The sequence below is a fragment of the Coenobita brevimanus genome, chromosome 49 (genome assembly GCF_032717465.1).
Source record: "Coenobita brevimanus isolate Jiangsu-jjx chromosome 49, ASM3271746v2, whole genome shotgun sequence".
NCBI classification, from domain to species: Eukaryota; Metazoa; Arthropoda; class Malacostraca; order Decapoda; family Coenobitidae; genus Coenobita; species Coenobita brevimanus.
The window spans coordinates 8,146,241-8,163,740 of record NC_137002.1 but is presented as its reverse complement, the minus strand read 5'-3'; the positions used below and the strand labels follow the sequence as shown (position 1 = coordinate 8,163,740).

General features: G+C 45.8%; 1 protein-coding gene across 1 annotated transcript in view; it reads right to left on the bottom strand.

Moving 5' to 3' along the window:
- Window positions 1-17,500, bottom strand: part of LOC145399498 (glutamate receptor ionotropic, NMDA 2B-like) — a 147,378-nt gene that overhangs the window by 92,901 nt on the left and 36,977 nt on the right. The window contains exon 3 of the mRNA XM_080272102.1: window positions 10,604-10,809. Within this exon, the coding sequence (XP_080128228.1) occupies window positions 10,604-10,809 (206 nt within the window). The remainder of the gene's footprint in view (window positions 1-10,603; window positions 10,810-17,500) is intronic.

The window sequence follows — 17,500 nt, the reverse complement described above, 5'->3', positions numbered from 1 at the left end:
ATGAGAGACTGACTAGAAAAGTGCATGCAAGTGAAGTGCAGGGGGGTAAAAAGGTGCAATGGTGAGAATATCTGGTGGCCATGAGGAGAGGATGGAGAATCAGAGACTGACTAGGAGAGTGTACGTGCGTGAGTTGAAAGGGAAGAGGAGCAGGGAGAGACCTTGGATGAGATGGAGAGATGGAGTGGAGATATGTACGAGAGCAGCGGGTGTGAGTTGGAGGGAAGGTAATCGAATGGCAGAGGACAGGAATGTAAAGACGATTTCTTTGTGGCCACCCTTAACCTGATTAAGGTATCTGACAACAGACAGACAGACAAATAGATATATAGGTAGGCAGATAGATGAACAGATAGGGGGGAAAGTGCGAAAGTTATAATTATAATTTGGCTGGAAAATGTGCAATGGTGAGAATTATTTTGCTCATGAAATATGGCAATGTGAGTCTGGTAGGGGGGGGGGAGCAACAAAATTATATACTGTAAACAAAATTATGTACTATAGGCCATGACGTCTGTGTAAATGTGGTAAATGAAGCTGCTGAAGTGCAGAAATGAGCAATGTATTCACTGTGCGGCTCTCCAACAAACAGTGCCTCATTTAACACAATTATGACTTTTAATTACATTGTGATTACTGCCCAACACTTTATTCAGGTCAGGAAAGACTCGTTGTAATGAAACAATCTGCAATGTGCATTATAAACAGGTCCTGCAGTGAACATTACCAACACCTAGGGACCCTGGCTGAGCGTAATACCGTGGTGATAGCCCCGCAGTGAGCATATTATACAGTGTGCGTGGCATCAGCGTGCATTATGTAGATGTGAAGGGCGTTGTTGCCGATTATCACGGTAATGTTGGTCACTGACTCCACAACACCGACCTAACACACAAATTTAACACTTCTTCGTGACCAATACTCTACCTTAACACTCCCTTTCTGCAACAGTTTTTACAAAGATGAATAAATAGTTTGGCAGTATACACACACACACACACACACACACATATGATACATAAATATACAAGGGAAATTCTGTCTACCTACCTATTTATCTATCTACCTATTTATTTATCTATCTTGTTTGACGCCGCAGTTCGTGAGGGCTGACCTAAAAAAAAAAAAAAAAAAGGCCTCTAGACATCTCCGTCCCTGCTCATTAACAACCCTCTCTTCCCACGAAACCCTACCTCTCTCCCCCTCATACTCTCGTGTCCTATCTCTCCACTTTGTTCTCGTCTCTCTCTATCCCTTACTCAGACCCCCCCCCTCTCTCTCTCTCACTCTCTCCGCCCCCCTTTTCTCAGACCCCTCCCCCCTCTCTGTCCTGACTTTCTTTCGGAGGCTGAAACTCTACGGAATTTGCAACCCACGTTTCATTTACTCTTTTTTTTTTTTTTTTTTTTTTTTTTTTTTTTTTTCCTTCTCTCACTCTTTCTTTCTCTCTCTCTCTCTCTCTCTCTCTCTCTCTCTCTCTCTCTCTCTCTCCCCCTCTTTCCTTAATTATTACACCTCTCTCGAAGGCTAAATGGGTACGCACTACAGAGATGAACGGGCCATGGAAGATGTACAATACAGAAATTAGAACCCGTGAATGTATGGTATATAAGATGCGTTAATGAGCATATTAAAGGCGTTGAGCCCCTGAACCGAGCATAATGTAGTAGTTTGGGGCCCCGGACTGAGCACAATGTAATTTGGGGGCCCCGGGTTGAGCATAAAGGCACCCCTGGATCCCTGAGCGAGCGTAGTTACCCTTGAGACGTCTGCTGGTCGTGGTGATGCAAATTTCTTATTAATAATGATAATGCCTCTCTCTCTCTCTCTCTCTCTCTCTCTACTCGTACACTTTCTCCCATAATTCTTTCTTACTTTCCTCCCTCTCCCTCTTTCCTTCATTACTCTTCATCACCACTTCCTACTATAATTCTGTCTTACCTCCTTCCTCTCTCTCTCTCTCTCTCTCTTTCCAAATATTACATTGGTCTGATTGGTTTTCTCATGATTTCTTTTGTTTTTTCATCCAAAGTCTTTCATCCTTCATTCCTTCATTCCCTTCTTTCATATGTCTCTTTCTTTCCTTCTTTCATTTTCACTTCCCTCTTTTCTCACCTTCCGTTTCTTTACTTCCTTCCTTCATCTCTTCCTCCACTCTTCCTTGCTTCTCTCCTTCTCATACTTAACTCCTTCCCTCTTCCGTGTCTGTCTGAATGTCACTCATAATACTCCTCCGGCTAAATATTCTTCCTCATTATCCCTCCCTCTCTCCCTCCTTCCCTCCTTTTCTCCCTCTCTCCCTCCGTTCCCCCTTTCGTCTCATTTGTCATGTCTCTCCCTTTTTTTTTATTTTTTTTTATGCGAGGAAGAAGGAACCAAAGGCCATGAGCCCGCAGTAACAGTTCCCTCTCTCTCTCTCTCTCTCCTTTTCTAAGACCTCCCCCTCCCTCTGTCCTAACTTGTCTTCGGAGGCTAAACTCTACGGAATTTGCAACCCACGTTTCATTTACTCCTCTCCTCTTCTTCCCCTCCTCTCTCTCTCTCTCTCTCTCTCTCTCTCTCTCTCTCTCTCTCTCTCTCTCTCTCTCGTAGGTAATGAGGTGGAAAGGCATGATCTAGTGGAGGCATTAAGTGGTGGACCAGAGGGAAGGAAGAAAGAAGGGAGGGAGGGAGGGAAGCAGGTAGGTAGTTAGGAAGGGATAGAAGAAGGAAGGAAGTAAGGAAGGAAGGAAGGAAAGAAAGAAGGAAAAAACGAGAGAGAGAGAGAGAGAGGCAGTGTGAGCTATCTTTAATAACCTCGGCTGAGACCACTCATATTTTCTCACATATGTCACAGTTCAGCTCATTCTCTCACTCTCTCTCTCTCTCTCCCTGCAATTAGAGAATAAGTCCATCTATTAAAGTCAGACCACCTAGAAAGGATCGTAAGGTCTGCTCTCTCTCTCTCTCTCTCTCTCTCTGGTGCTAGAGAAAATTGAGCGAGCTTATGTAGTCTTTAATTTTATACCACACTGTTATCGTTCCTGCCAGACACACACACACACACACACACACACACACACACACACACACACACACAGGAGGGAAGTGGTTGGAGGAGTTTTTTCGTGTGTGGAGGAAACCCATACCTTAGTGGAGATGTTTCCTCCGATTGAACTTAGGATGGAGGGAAGGAGGGAGAGAGAACAGGAAGGAGGGAGGAAAGTATGCAAAGAAATTGGGAAAGGGAGAGAGAGAGAGAGAGAGAGAGAGAGAGAGAGAGAGAGAGAGAGAGAGAGAGAGAGAGAGAAAATGGAAATATAATCAAGGCGAGAAGGGAATAATGGAAAAACAGACTAGGACGAGCGTAAAGTGAGAGAGAAAGAAACGGGGGGAGGAAAGGAGAGAGGGAGGAAAGGAGGGAAGGAGGAGGAAAAAAGGAGATAAGGAGGAAGAAAGGAGGAAAGTATGCAAAGAAATTGGGAAAGGGAGAGAGAGAGAGAGAGAGAGAGAGAGAGAGAGAGAAAATGGAAATATAATCAAGGCGAGAAGGGAATAATGGAAAAACAGACTAGGACGAGCGTAAAGTGAGAGAGAAAGAAACGGGGGGAGGAAAGGAGAGAGGGAGGAAAGGAGGGAAGGAGGAGGAAAAAAGGAGATAAGGAGGAAGAAAGGAGGAAAGCATGAAGGAAGGAAGGGAGGAGAGGGTCAATGAGATGGGGAGGGAAAGTGGGAAAGGAGGAGGAAGGAAGCGAGGGAAGGAAAAATACAGGACAGGAAATTGAGGAGGAGGGAGGGAGGGAGGGAGGGAAGGGTGAGAAGGAGGGTGGAAGAGAAAAATCAGTGAAGGAGGAGGAAGGAGGGAAGGAAGGAAGGAAGAAAGGAAGGAAAATTATTACACTCATGTTCCCTGAGAAAGAGCGGGTGTTATGATTTAAACGGTGTGTGTGTGTGTGTGTGTGTGTGTGTGTGTGTGTGTGTGTGTGTGTGTGTGTGTGTGTGTGTGTGTGTGTGTGTGTGTGTGTGTGTGTGTGTGTGTGTGTGTGTGTGTGTGTGTGTGTGTGTGTGTGTGTGTGTGTGTGTGTGTGTGTGTGTGTGTGTGTGTGTGTGTGTGTGTGTGTGTGTGTGTGTGTGTGTGTGTGTGTGTGTGTGTGTGAATAAAATAGTTATAACATTTTAATATGATTTTAGCCTCACTAGGTGGAAGAGTTGAGGGTCAACCAAGAAGAAAATTTATTGTTAGTGTCGAAGGTCAAGGAAAAAAGGAAAAATCAAATATCCGGCCCTTAAACCAGTGAGAGAGAGAGAGAGAGAGAGAGAGAATTACATTACTGATGAGCATGAGAGCGAAAGTAACCGAATGAAAGAATGAAAGATTTTGAAAGAGAGTGAAAAAGAGATTTAGAGAAAGTAAGTGAGTGAGTAAGAATGCAAGAAAAAGATTGAGTGGAAAAGTGAGTGAGTGTGTGAGTGTAAGAATAACTGTAAAAGGGTATTAGAGAGAGTGGGTGAGTGGATGTTAAAGAAAGTGAGTGAGTGAGCGAGTGATGGATGAAAGCTGGGGAGCATGAAAGAGAGAGAGTTATGGCTTAGGTGGAAGGGAGGAGAGGAGGGGAGGGAGGGAGGGAGGGAGGGAGAGAGGGAGGGAGGGAGGGACGGAGAGATAGAGGGAGGGAGGGAAGTAAAGAGGAAGAGAGGGAGAGAAGAAGGGAAGAGGAAGGAGGGGAATCAAGCAGGGAGAGAGACAGGAGGGAAGATTTGTTAGGAGGGAGGAAAGAATGAAGGAATATTAAAAGGAAGGAAAGACGGAAGGAAGGGAGGGAGGAAAGGACGGAGGAAAAGGAAGGAAGGAAGGAAGGAGGGAGAGGAGGAGTGAGTGAGATGGAGAGCAAGAATTGATTGACGAGAGAAATGGGGCGAAAAGAAGACAAAGAAGTAAAAAAAGAGAGAGAGAGAGAGAGAGAGAGAGAGAGCGAGAGAGAGAGAGAGAGAGAGTATTGGAGTCTATCGTGCGTAGGCTGTGATGTCTGACACTTATTGGATCGTAGGTAGACAGATAGATAAACAGATAGATAAACAGATAGATAGATAGGTAGATAAATAGAAAGGTGCGGTACTGACCCAGGTAAATAGATAAATAGACAGATAGATAGATAGACAGACAAAGATGGATACACAAATAGCCAGGTTGATTGGGATAGATCGGTAGACAGATACTGATAAAAATATGCTTATAAGTAAGTAGATAACAGATATAGAGTGGGGCGAATCATGTAAGTAGGAAGGTAGATAAGTAGGTAGGTATGTAAGTAGGATAGTCGGTAAGTAGGCAGGTAGGCAGGTAAGCAGGTAGCTATGTGTGTAGGTGGGTATCTTTCCCTTCCATCCTTCAATCCGTTCCTTTCTTCTTTACCTCCTTCCTTTCTTCCTTCTCTCCTTCCTTCCTTCCTTCCCTCCCTTCTCCCTTCCTTCCTTCCATCCTTCCTTACTTCTTCCTCCTCCCTCCCCTCCTTCTTTCCTCCTTCCCTCCAGTCCTCTCTCTCTCATTTACTTCCTTGTTTCCTCTTCTTCCCAGCAACGTTCGGTAATTTGTGAGAAAGCTTTCGTTGGACGTGAGAGAGAGAGAGAGAGAGAGAGAGAGAGAGAGAGAGAGAGAGAGTCACCTCAACCAACTAGTCAACCAGGCTTTTATTTAGATATATGTTTACTACCCAGCGTACTAAATCGCTTCCTGAGGCTACACGAAACTAATTGGCTTGTTACTCAGTGTGGAGTCATCTGAAAGTATACCCTTTTCATTTTAACCTGGCCTAAAATTACCATCAATCAAGTTAAGGTGAAAAAACTACTTCACTACATCCCTTGTGTGGATGGTGGGCGCCCCAAGAAATATACGAAAATAGACACTTTTGCCTGTCACGCAGGTACAATCACCAGAAAGAAGCACATCAAATGAGTGGATGGTGGGCGTCCCCAGAAATAAAGGAACACAGACTTTCGCATGTCACGTAGGGTACAATCACCAGAAAAAAAACACTACATCAAATGAGTGGATGGTAGGCGTCCCGGAAATAAGCGGATATTGACTCTGGGCCGTGTTAGTTCAGGTGTCTTAAGAAGAAACTTTTCCAGACTTTCATCTTTGATTCTGTTGAGGCGGAAGGAGTTGCCGGTTTTTTTTTTTTTTTTCCTTTTTTACTTTTTTGGCCAAACTTTTATCTTCGAACAGGAAAGCGAATGTGTGACCCTGGGTATAGCTGCCTGTGACATGACCCATTCAACCACTGCTGTCACTATGAAATATCCTGTAAATGGATCATTGAAGAATGCTTAATGATAAGTAAAAACAAAAAAACTCCCAAAACAAACCAAAGTGTATATATACTCCCTACTTCTTGAAAGAAAACGGGGAGTCTTCAATTAAAGGTGCCTCCAGCAGACAGAGCTATAAACGTCCCTTCTATATTATATGAAACAATATAAATAAACGTATAAATGAATAAATAAAATGTCTTGGAAGAAACTGGAATGATGAATAAAGTCCCTCATTCTTGAAAAAAAAAAAAAAAAACGGGATGTCCTCAGCATCGCATAAAAGGCGTGACTCCCTCGACTGACACTAAAACTTCCTTGGAATAAATGAAAAATTAATCCCAGAACAAAGTAATATATATAAACATCCTCCTTAAGAAAACGGAGTGCGGTCAACAGGTACAAAAGGGGTGACTAGTGCAGATGACGGAAGATGAGATGTAGTGGGTGGAGGGTATGAAGGCTTTGTGCAGGCAGGAAGGCAGGCAGGCAGGCAGGAATAGAGGGAGAGAGGTAGGTAGGGATGGAGGGAGGGAGGGAGGGAGGAAGGTAGGTAGGTAAGAAGGTGGGCAGCTAGGTAGGCAGGTAGGTAGGAAGGAGAGTAAGAGTTTGCGAGTTTATGGTGGACACAGTGGGAGACAGGCAGGAAGTTAGGATGTTTGATGGGTAGGTAGGTAGGTAAGGAGGTAGGTAGGCAGGCAGACAGGGAGAGAAGAAGGAAAGGAAAGAGGAGGAGGATTCGTTGACAGGAAGGTAGAAAGAGAGGGAGACAGGCAGGAAGAGAGGAAATAAGGGAAGCCACAGAGATTGGGAGTTATGGCACAAGATAGACAGGGTGTTGGAATGGAAGGAGAGAAGGTAAGGAGAATGAGAGGGAAGTAGGTAGGTAGGTAGGCAAATAGGTGTGCAGGTGAGTGGGTGGGTAAGTAGGTGGGTGGGTAGGTAGGCAGAGAAGGAGTTATGCTTGTCAGAGTTAGTAATGTGTGTGTGTGTGTGTGTGTGTGTGTGTGTGTGTGTGTGTGTGTGTGTGTGTGTGTGTGTGTGTGTGTGTGAGAGAGAGAGAGAGAGAGAGAGAGAATCAAATACCCCTGTAAGGTGCTGGATCCCACTATAAAGGTTTGGATCTTCTTATACAAGGGATCGGATCCGCCAAGCGTCAGGCAGTGAACCCTTTACGACTGGCACTTGATAGCCTGCCGTCCCCCCTCCCATTCTAACACTGCTCTCTCTCTCTCTCTCTCTCTCTCTCTCTCTCTCTCTCTCTCTCTCTCTCTCATTCGGGTCTTTTTAAAATCCTCCCGCTCTTTCTCAGTTCCTCTCCCCCATTCTCTCTAATCTCCTTCCCTCCCTCCCTCCCTCCCTCCCTCCCTTCCTTTAATGGTCTCACATTTTTCTTTCATTCTTTCCTTCCTTCCCTCCTCCTTCTTTCCTTCCTTCCTCTGTTCCTTCTTTCTTTCTTTCTTTCCTTCCTTCCTTCCTTTCATCCTTCCTTCCTTTACAGCTTATAATTTTTACCTCTTTCTCTAATTCCCACATTTTCCCTTCTCTGTATCTCCTTGATTCAATTAGTCTCTCTCTCCCTCTCTCTCTCTCTCTCTCCCTCTCTCTCTCTCTCTCTCTCTCTCTCTCTCTCTCTCTCTCTCACTCACCAGTTACGTAAGTGTTATGAAATTAAACTAGTGTTGAATGAACGACTGTCAGATGATGAGGTGGTGGTGGTGGTGGTGGTGGTGGTGGTGGTGGTGGTGGTGGTGGTGGTGGTGGTGGTGGCGGTGGTGGTGGCGGTGGTGGTGCAGATGGTGGTGGTGCAGATGGTGGTGGTGCAGATGGTGGTGGTGGTGGTGGTGGCGCAGATGGTGGTGGTGCAGATGGTGGTGGTGGGTGTGGTGGTGCAGGTGGTGGTGGTGGTGGTGGTTGTGGCGGTGGTGGTGGTGGTGGTGCAGATGGTGGTGGTGGGTGTGGTGGTGCAGGTGGTGGTGGTGGTGGTGGTGGTGCAGATGGTGGTGGTGGGTGTGGTGGTGCAGATGGTGGTGGTGGGTGTGGTGGTGCAGGTGGTGGTGGTGGTGGTGGTGGTGGTGGTGGTTGTGGCGGTGGTGGTGGTGGTGGTGCAGATGGTGGTGGTGGGTGTGGTGGTGCAGGTGGTGGTGGTGGTGGTGGTGGTGCAGATGGTGGTGGTGGGTGTGGTGGTGCAGATGGTGGTGGTGGGTGTGGTGATGCAGGTGGTGGTGGTGGTGGTGGTGGTGCAGACGGTGGTGGTGCAGATGGTGGTGGGTGTGGTGGTGGTGGAGGTGGTGGATGTGGTGCAGGTGGTGGTGGTGGAAAGGTGCCAACAGGGATGCAAACACATTATTTTGCATTTTACGACGGAGCACATAACTTGCAATGCAATGACTGTGTGTGTGTGTGTGTGTGTGTGTGTGTGTGTGTGTGTGTGTGTTTATTTCCTGTTGATACATAACATCCTGCCCCTGCCCCAACTCTCTCTCTCTCTCTCTGGGGGGCGCGGTAGCACAGTGGTAGCGCGCTGAGCTTGTGATCGGGAGGTCGCAAGTTCGAGCCTCGCCCGGGCTACCGTTGCCGGGAGGGGTAGCGTCCTCCTGTAACCCAGCGGGGCTATATGGCCGTAGTTGCCTAGCTCGGGGAATTCATTTCTCCATTTTCTCTCTCTCTCTCTCTCTCTCTCTCTCTCTCTCTCATCCTGAAAGCCAGTCTCATTTTATTTAGCTCCACCTTGCCACACAATCTAATTTCCATTCTACACCTTCCTCACTTCCAAGGCGTCCTGCTCTATACTCCCTCCCTCTCAGGTTATATCACTCCCCCCTCTCACTCCCTCTCAGGTTATATCACTCCCTTCCCTTCCCTCTCACTCCCTCTCAGGTTATATCACTCCCCCCTCTCACTCCCTCTCAGGTTATATCACTCCCTTCTCTTCCCTCTCACTCCCTCTCAGGTTATATCACTCCCTTCTCTTCCCTCTCACTCCCTCTCAGGTTATATCACTCCCTTCTCTTCCCTCTCACTCCCTCTCAGGTTATATCACTCCCCCCTCTCACTCCCTCTCAGGTTATATCACTCCCTTCTCTTCCCTCTCACTCCCTCTCAGGTTATATCACTCCCTTCTCTTCCCTCTCACTCCCTCTCAGGTTATATCACTCCCTTCTCTTCCCTTTCACTCCCTCTCAGGTTATATCACTCCCTTCTCTTCCCTCTCACTCCACTCTACCCTCTCTGATGTCATCTCACTTCCCTATACTGCCTGCCACTCCCTCTTAGACTATCCCACCCCTTTCCACTCCCCCCACTCCCTCTCCGGCCACTTTGCTCCTTCCTACTCCCTCTTAGATTATAACATTCCCTTCCACTCCCTATCATTCTCTCTGTACTCCCCCTTATGCCATCTCATTCCCATCTGCTCCCTCCCCCTCCCTTCCTCTCTCTCAGGCCATCTCATTCCTTCCCACTCCCTCTCAGGGCATTGCCCTCCTCCCTCTCGCTCCTAATCAATCCCACTTCCTCTACTCACCCGAAAGTTAAGGGCGCTGAAGAGAAGCCTAAACTTGGCAGCTCTGTGCACCCTGGGTGAAGCAGCTTCGGTGTCCACCCACGAGTCAAACCTCATCAAATTTCCCTGCACATCGCCTTGAGACGGACCTTGGTCCGACCCTGGTGGTACTGTCCACCACAAAGGGGCGCCAGAACCCTACACGGTGTGTGTACCGTACTGTACCTGTAGGATGGCCCCACGGAACAGCTGCTTACCTTTGGTCGACAGGTCTATTCGGCCAGAGAGATAAGGGGTAAACGACGCAACAACTTGAGTTAGGACTGTACGGAATATAAGCGTGGAAATGCAAGTAAAAATAGTGGTTAGCCTCGTTCTTTCTAACTCACTTTGTAGAATATCCTTCCTTCGTACTTCCCACTCCTTCCCACACCACTCCAATTCTTGTCAGGCCATCTCACTCTTTCGTCCTGCCTCCCACTCCCTCCTCTGGCAACTCCATTAATTCCCATTCAACACAATGAACCTGGAGTAGTTTGATGCATCTGAATATCGGTACATTTCGAGAGGCCTTAACATCTATTCACCTTATAAGCATCCCACTCACTCTCTAGCTTATCCCACTCCCTCCCACTCCCTCCCACTCACTTGATATTGGGCTTGGTGTGGCCCTGGTCGTCTCAATACTGATGCACCTGAAAAATAACCTTACCATATCCAAGCTTGTCAAAAATTATATCCCCTCTTTGCTTCTAGACTATCACACTCATTCTTCGTCAACTTCCTCTCCCACTCGCTCCCACTCACTTGATATTGGGCTTGGTGTGGTCTTGGACGTCTGAGTATTGGTGCACCTGATCCCTGACTGTCTGTACGAAGTCTGTGTGTCCAGCGATGTGAGATGTGATGATGGTGAACGCGTGCCACTGATATCGTACTAGGATGCTCAACATGGCGGCAGCTTGGTGATGGATTGAGGGGGCCATTTGGATTCTCAGCCCACTCATGGACGCCTGTGGAGAGGGAGAGAGCGAGGAATTAGTGGAGAGAGGGAAAGAGGGGAAGAGAAAGAGAAGGGAGAGGAAGAAGGGGAGAGATGGACACGGAAAATGGAAACAGGGACAAGTATAAATGGTGAAGAATTTTACTATCTTGACGACCATCTACGTCGAGACCTGTGGAGATATATATATGTATATATATATATATATATATATATATATATATATATATATATATATATATATATATATATATATATATATATACAGAGAGAGAGAGAAAGAGAGAGAGAGATGGAGTTTATGTGAAGAATTTTTTTGAGTTCTAGACACCCTCCACATAGAGGCCTTTGGAGAGAAAGAGAGGGATGGAGGGATTACTGGAGAGAAAAAAAGAGGAATGGAGAGATGGAGAGACAGGAAGGTATCAGAGGAGAGATGGAGGGGAGGGAATGGGGGAGGGGGCCAGGGGTGACTTTTAATATAGGAGATTGTTTCATTTAGAGAGAGAGAGAGAGAGAGAGAGAGTAGTGGTGAGATAGGAAAAAAGATGAGGCTGTAATGTGAGAAGAGGAAAGGAAAAATTATATATATAAAGACAAGCGCGAAAAAGAGTGAGAAAGTGAGCGAGTTATGTAAGCAAGTGAGAAAGAAATCCATTAATCAGGCCCACACATCCAACTCACGTCGCTGTAATCTCAAAGGAAATAAATTACCTGGAAAATAATAGTAGTAGTAGTGGTAGTAGCAGTAGTACTAGTAGTAGTAGTAGTAGTAGAAGTAGTAGTAGTAGCAGTAGTAGTAGTAGTAGTAGTCGTAGTAGTAGAGTTGTTGCAGCAGTAGTAATAACAGTAATGGTATTATTATTATTATGATTATCATTATTATTATTATTATTATTATTATTATTATTATTATTATTATTATTACCAGCAACAAAAGTGATAAAAGAAAAATAATGACTATTAACAAAAACAACAAAAATAATAATAACTGTCTCCTCCACCTCCTCCTCTTCCTCCACCTCCTTCCCTTCTTCCTCCTCTACATCTTCGTCTTCTTCTTCCTCCTCCTCCTCCTCCTCCTCCTCTTCTTCTCCCTCCTCCTTTTCTTCGTTCTCAGTTTAGTGACGTTTCAAATTTTACTTATTCCACTTACAGATATTTTTTGAGAGAGAGAGAGAGAGAGAGAGAGAGAGAGAGAGAGAGAGAGAGAGAGAGAGAGAGAGAGAGAACTAACAAAGCAACAACCTAACCACTGCGGGAGCTAAACACGTTGACCTTTCACTCGCCCACCCACTCTCTCACTTTCTCACTTTATTTTCTCCTTTTTTCGCGAAACATATGGTTTGCTGAGTATGTGTAGTAGTTCTCTCTCTCTCTCTCTCTCTCTCTCTCTCTCTCTCTCTCTCTCTCTCTCTCTCTCCGGAAATTTCACTACACTTTACCTTAAAAATGCATCCATCTTGTAAAAGACTTCAGGCAAAATTGAGAGAGAGAGAGAGAGAGAGAGAGAGAGAGAGAGAGAGAGAGAGTAGAAGGGAAGAGATTGGAGAGAAAAAAGTGATTGAAAGAAGGAAAGAAGAATGAAAAGTACGGCGAAAGAAAGGAAGGAATGAGAGAGAGAGAGAGAGAGAGAGAGAGAGAGAGAGAGAGAGAGAGAGAGAGAGAGAGAGAGGACGCAATACCCTCGGCTGAGCAATATGTAAAGTGATTCGCCTCCTTTGCTTGCTGTTTTCTGAAAGAGGGAAGGAAGGAGGGAGGTGAGGAAGAAGGGACAGAAGAAAGGAAGGTAGGAGAGAAGGGAGGGAGGAAAGTATGTAAAGAAGGATGGAGAGAAGAGAGAATAAATGAATGAGTGAAAGGAAAGAAGGAAAAATGGACAAAAGGACGAGAGAAGAATAACTGACCAGATGAAGGAATGAAGATGAAAGGAAAGGAGAAAGAGACGAAAAATTAGAAGAGTGGATGTAGTGAAGGAAGAAAGAAAGCAAAGAATGAATGAATGAATGAATGAATGAATGAAGGAAGGAAGGAAGGATGGATGGATGGAAGGAAGGAAGGAAGGAAGGAAGGATGGATGGATGGATGGAAGGAAGGAAGGAAGGAAGGAAGGAAAGGAGTAGGAGGGTTAGCCAGGTATAGAAAGCAATAATGCAATATTCTGGGTAAGCAACACGCAAAGTACAGTAATATGCAGTAAACTGCTTCTTAATTCTTAGCTTTGCAACATCCCTCTTCATCTCTGCCATATCCACACCCATCTTTGCAATATCCACACCCATCTTTGCAATACCCACACCCATCTTCGCAATACCCACACCCATCTTTGCAATACCCACACCCATCTTTGCAATACCCACACCCATCTTTGCAATACCCACCCCATCTCTGCAATACCCACACCCATCTTTGCAATACCCACACCCATCTTTGCAATACCCACACCCATCTTTGCAATACCCACACCCATCTGTGCAATACCCACACCCATCTTTGCAATACCCACACTCATCTTTGCAATACCCACACCCATCTTTGCAATACCCACACCCATCTTTGCAATACCCACCCCATCTCTGCAATACCCACACCCATCTTTGCAATACCCACATACATCTTTGCAATACCCACACCCATCTTTGCAATACCCACACCCAGCTCTGCAATACCCACATACATCGTTGTACTATTCACATACATTTAACATCCTGCACCTCAACATTCTTGCACTCTCTCCAACAATATTCATGCACCATCTTGTCTCCTTATCGCATTCCTCGCCTACTTACTGCTCTCTCCCCTCCATCCCCCTCCCCCTCCTCTCTCTCTCTCTCTCTCTCTCTCTCTCTCTTTAATCATATGTGTCTGTCCTTCCCCTCTCATGTTCTCCCTTCCCTCTTTCTCCTACGTCTTCCCTTTCTGTCTTCTCTCCCTCCCCTCGTTGCCTTTCCTTCCCTCTCCCTCCCTCCCCCCCTCTCTCTCTCTCCCTCTCTCTCTCTCTCTCTCTCTCTCCCACTCTCTCTCTCTCTCTCTCTCTCTCTCTCTCTCTCTCTCTCGCATCGTTTTCAGATACATTTTCTTTTTATTCCCACTCAATCTGCCTTGTGACTCGCCTTGCAATATACCGATAGGTCTTGTGCAATATTGCTGGACCAGGTGCAATGTCCCTCTCCCTCTCTCTTTCTCTCTCTCTCTGGCTGGGTGTCTGTGTTCTGTCTTTCCCTACCCACACATCGTCTCATTCTTTTCTTTCTCTTACTTCCCTCTCATTTTTCTGTTCTCTCTCTCTCTCTCTCTCTCTCTCTCTCTCTCTCTCTCTCTCTCTCTTTCTTTCTCTCTCTCTCTCTCTCTCTCTCTCTCTCTCTCTTATAGGGTGTGACAGAAACAGAGAGCTGAATAGACAAAAAATGCACAGAGACACAGAAAACAGACAGGTAGATACATATACAGGAGAGAGAGAGAGAGAGAGAGAGAGAGAGAGAGAGAGAGAGAGAGAGAGAGGTAATCATGCTGTCAAGTGCAATATATACAGATGAGGCGCAATATGCAAGCATTATCCATTTTATAACAATTAATAAAAATAATTAGTTTTATTTTCTGATGTTTCTGTCATATTAGGCGGAAGTTTATTCTGTCAATCTATCTATCTATCTATCTATCTATCTATGTTTATCTATATGGCTACTCTGCCCCTCGCTACATATGCACAGTATGTATGCATGTATGTATGAATCAATCAGTTTCTCTCTCTCTCTCTCTCTCTCTCTCTCTCTCTCTCACACACACACACACACACACACACACACACACACACACACACACACACACACATTCCTCCCCTTCTGGCAACACCTTAATAGTCACACACATATAATTTTGACACTACATATTCAGAAATACTTATGTTTTTCTCTAGCAAATTTTCTCCATTAACACTCTTAGTACCGAAGAGAGACGCCTTCACGTGGTGGCACCGATACAACTAGTCTGTGGATCTGCCCGGGTACACACACACACACACACACACACACACACACACACACACACACACAGAGGGCAGGTGTTAATTTTACGGGTATTTTCCTTTGCCGTACCCACCTCCCGCGCAGCGTTGCAGTATCGAGCAATATCGAGCAATATCCGATCTGTCAATTGCAATACCCCAGGGCGCCAGGGCGGAAGGGAAAGATTTACTTCTCCCTCAAACTCGCTCAATTTTGTCACTCCCAAAACAATTTCTTTTTGGATTATCATTTTCTCTTCCCTCTCTCTTTCCTATTTCGCTCTGTTGCATCCCCGGTACCATCTCTATCACTATTTGTTTTGGTATTTGCTACCCAGCCTCATCTGAGCGTGAACCCTGTGGACTGCAGGCTGAAACTGCCATTTTTCCTCAGTCCACCATCTTCCTTAGGGTATGGGGAGGAGACTGGGGGACATATGTATAACCAGGCAGCTCCACCGCCAACTCATATCGGCGCCACCACACGAAGGCGTCTCTCTCCAACGATAGTCAATACTGGACGTGTTTCTTGCATTATTTGGCTATGTGTGTGCAATTCAAATAACATCAACGTCATCAAAGTAATTCTTTTTTCACAGAGTACCTAGATTCCTCATTTACCTTACGTTTCATCAATCTTCGAACTCGCCTTGCCATACCCAAACAGTCCATTGCAATACCCTGCATGATTAGGCAATGCAGAACCTCTCGTATCCCGTCACAAAATATATTTTTTTTTAATTATGGTGAGTTCGATTTAGTTCCCTCACTCCCTCGAATCGCTCTACATTGGTCAATCTGTCACTTGCACCATCCTACCCGAGTGAGCAATACAGCAACACGTATGTCCCTCCCCAAGCCATTTTCATGTAGATGAGATTTACATTCCTCTCATGTTTTCCGTTCCATCACTTCCCCGACACGACTTGGAATACCCAAGCCGTCGGCTGCTAGATCCTACCCGAGTGATCAATTCAGCAGCACTTATTTCCCTGTCCCTCCCATCCAACCTCACCTAAGAACCATTTTCTTTGATGTTCGATTTAGTTTCCTCATCCTCTTTCCGCTCTGTGCGGGCCGCGCCTCGACTTGCAATACCCGAACTGTCAGCTGCAATATTCGGTGCAACGGCCGTGCAATAAGTGGGGCCAGGCCGAGACGCTGGGATGAGTGAAAGGAGCCCCAGTAAGCCCGGGATCGCCTCAACGAGCCCCCTTGGATCTACCCTCAAAGATATGCCTTTGGGAATTGGCTTGCCGCGCGGCCGTCCGGTTAAATGGGAAACGTGTAGTCTTAACGGCGCCATAACCGGATCCAGCGGTTCTTTACCACCCTAATTACGCCCAGGACGTGTAGTTCTCGAATCCGGATACCGCTAGTTCGCAGGTCCAAAACTTAACCGTGACGGAAAGGTCATGCATTTAACCGGACCTTTACCACTATCGATTGACTCTGGGCTCAACCAGGTCCAATATACAAGGTCATTATTCAACGCCCCCAATATCCTGCGAGCGCTGGTACGAATATCAACAGGTATTTCGGGGTCCATATATTAGCAGGGCTATCCCAAACACTGCTTATATGCGCCAAGGAATAGTGGCTGTATGTTGTAGTTGTGTCTGCTGAGGGGGGTGGGGGAGACAGAGGACAGGAAGGAAGGAAAATGGGAGAGAGATGGATGGAGGAGACCGGGAAGAGAAAGGAAGGAAATGGGGGAGACACTGATGAGGGAGACAGAATGGGTGACAAGTAGGTATTGGAGAGATAAATGAGGGTTCTGTATGCAGTAGAGAGAGAGAGAGAGAGAGAGAGAGAGAGAGAGAGAGAGAGAGAGAGAGAGAGAGAGAGAAAGAGAATTATGTAGTATTTGACTGAAGGAGTGTGAAGAAGACGGGGAAAAAGAAAGACACATGAGTTATGTAAGAATGAATGGGGAAGTATCACAGAAATTCATGGGGGGGAGGGAAGATGGGGGATAGGCAGCTAACCATACAAATAGGTTATGTAAGGCCAAATAGGGAAGCATAGAGGGGACCTGAATGGGGAAGAACTGAATGGGGAGATGTTCATTTATGTCAGCTTTGGAGGGATGAAGAGGGGTGGGAGGCTGGATAGGGCAAAGATAGGGAATAGATGATAAATGTAGGATATGCAGAGTTGAATGGGGATGTACGAGGAACTTGATGGAGATAGATGGGGAGAGGAACAGAGTAGGATAGACGGAGAAAAGAATGAGGAAAATTAAGGGAGAGTTTGATAGCACAGGATTGAGAAGAGATAGAGAGAAAAAAATTATATGAAGGAGTGGGGAAGAATTCTATACAGAGGCGTTGTTTTACTTTGAAATTTTTTAGGGTTTCTCTCTCTCTCTCTCTCTCTCTGCTTACACAAGCCTTTTACCTTCCTGTCAGTGTCTGCTGCTTTATGTGTGTTTTTAATTCTCATTCTGTTTATTTCTCCATTCTCTCTGTCTCTCTCTCTCTCTCTCTCTCTCTCTCTCCCCTTTCATGTTTGACGTTATCTCTTTCCTCTCACGCTTCCTCTCCTCAGTCTTCCTTTATCTTTCACATCTCTCTCTCTCTCTCTCTCTCTCTCTCTCTCTCTCTCTCTCTCTCTCTCTCTCTCCTTTTATCTTTGACGTTATTTCATTTCTCTCACGCTTCTTCTCCTCAATCTTCCTTTATCTTTCACATTCCCT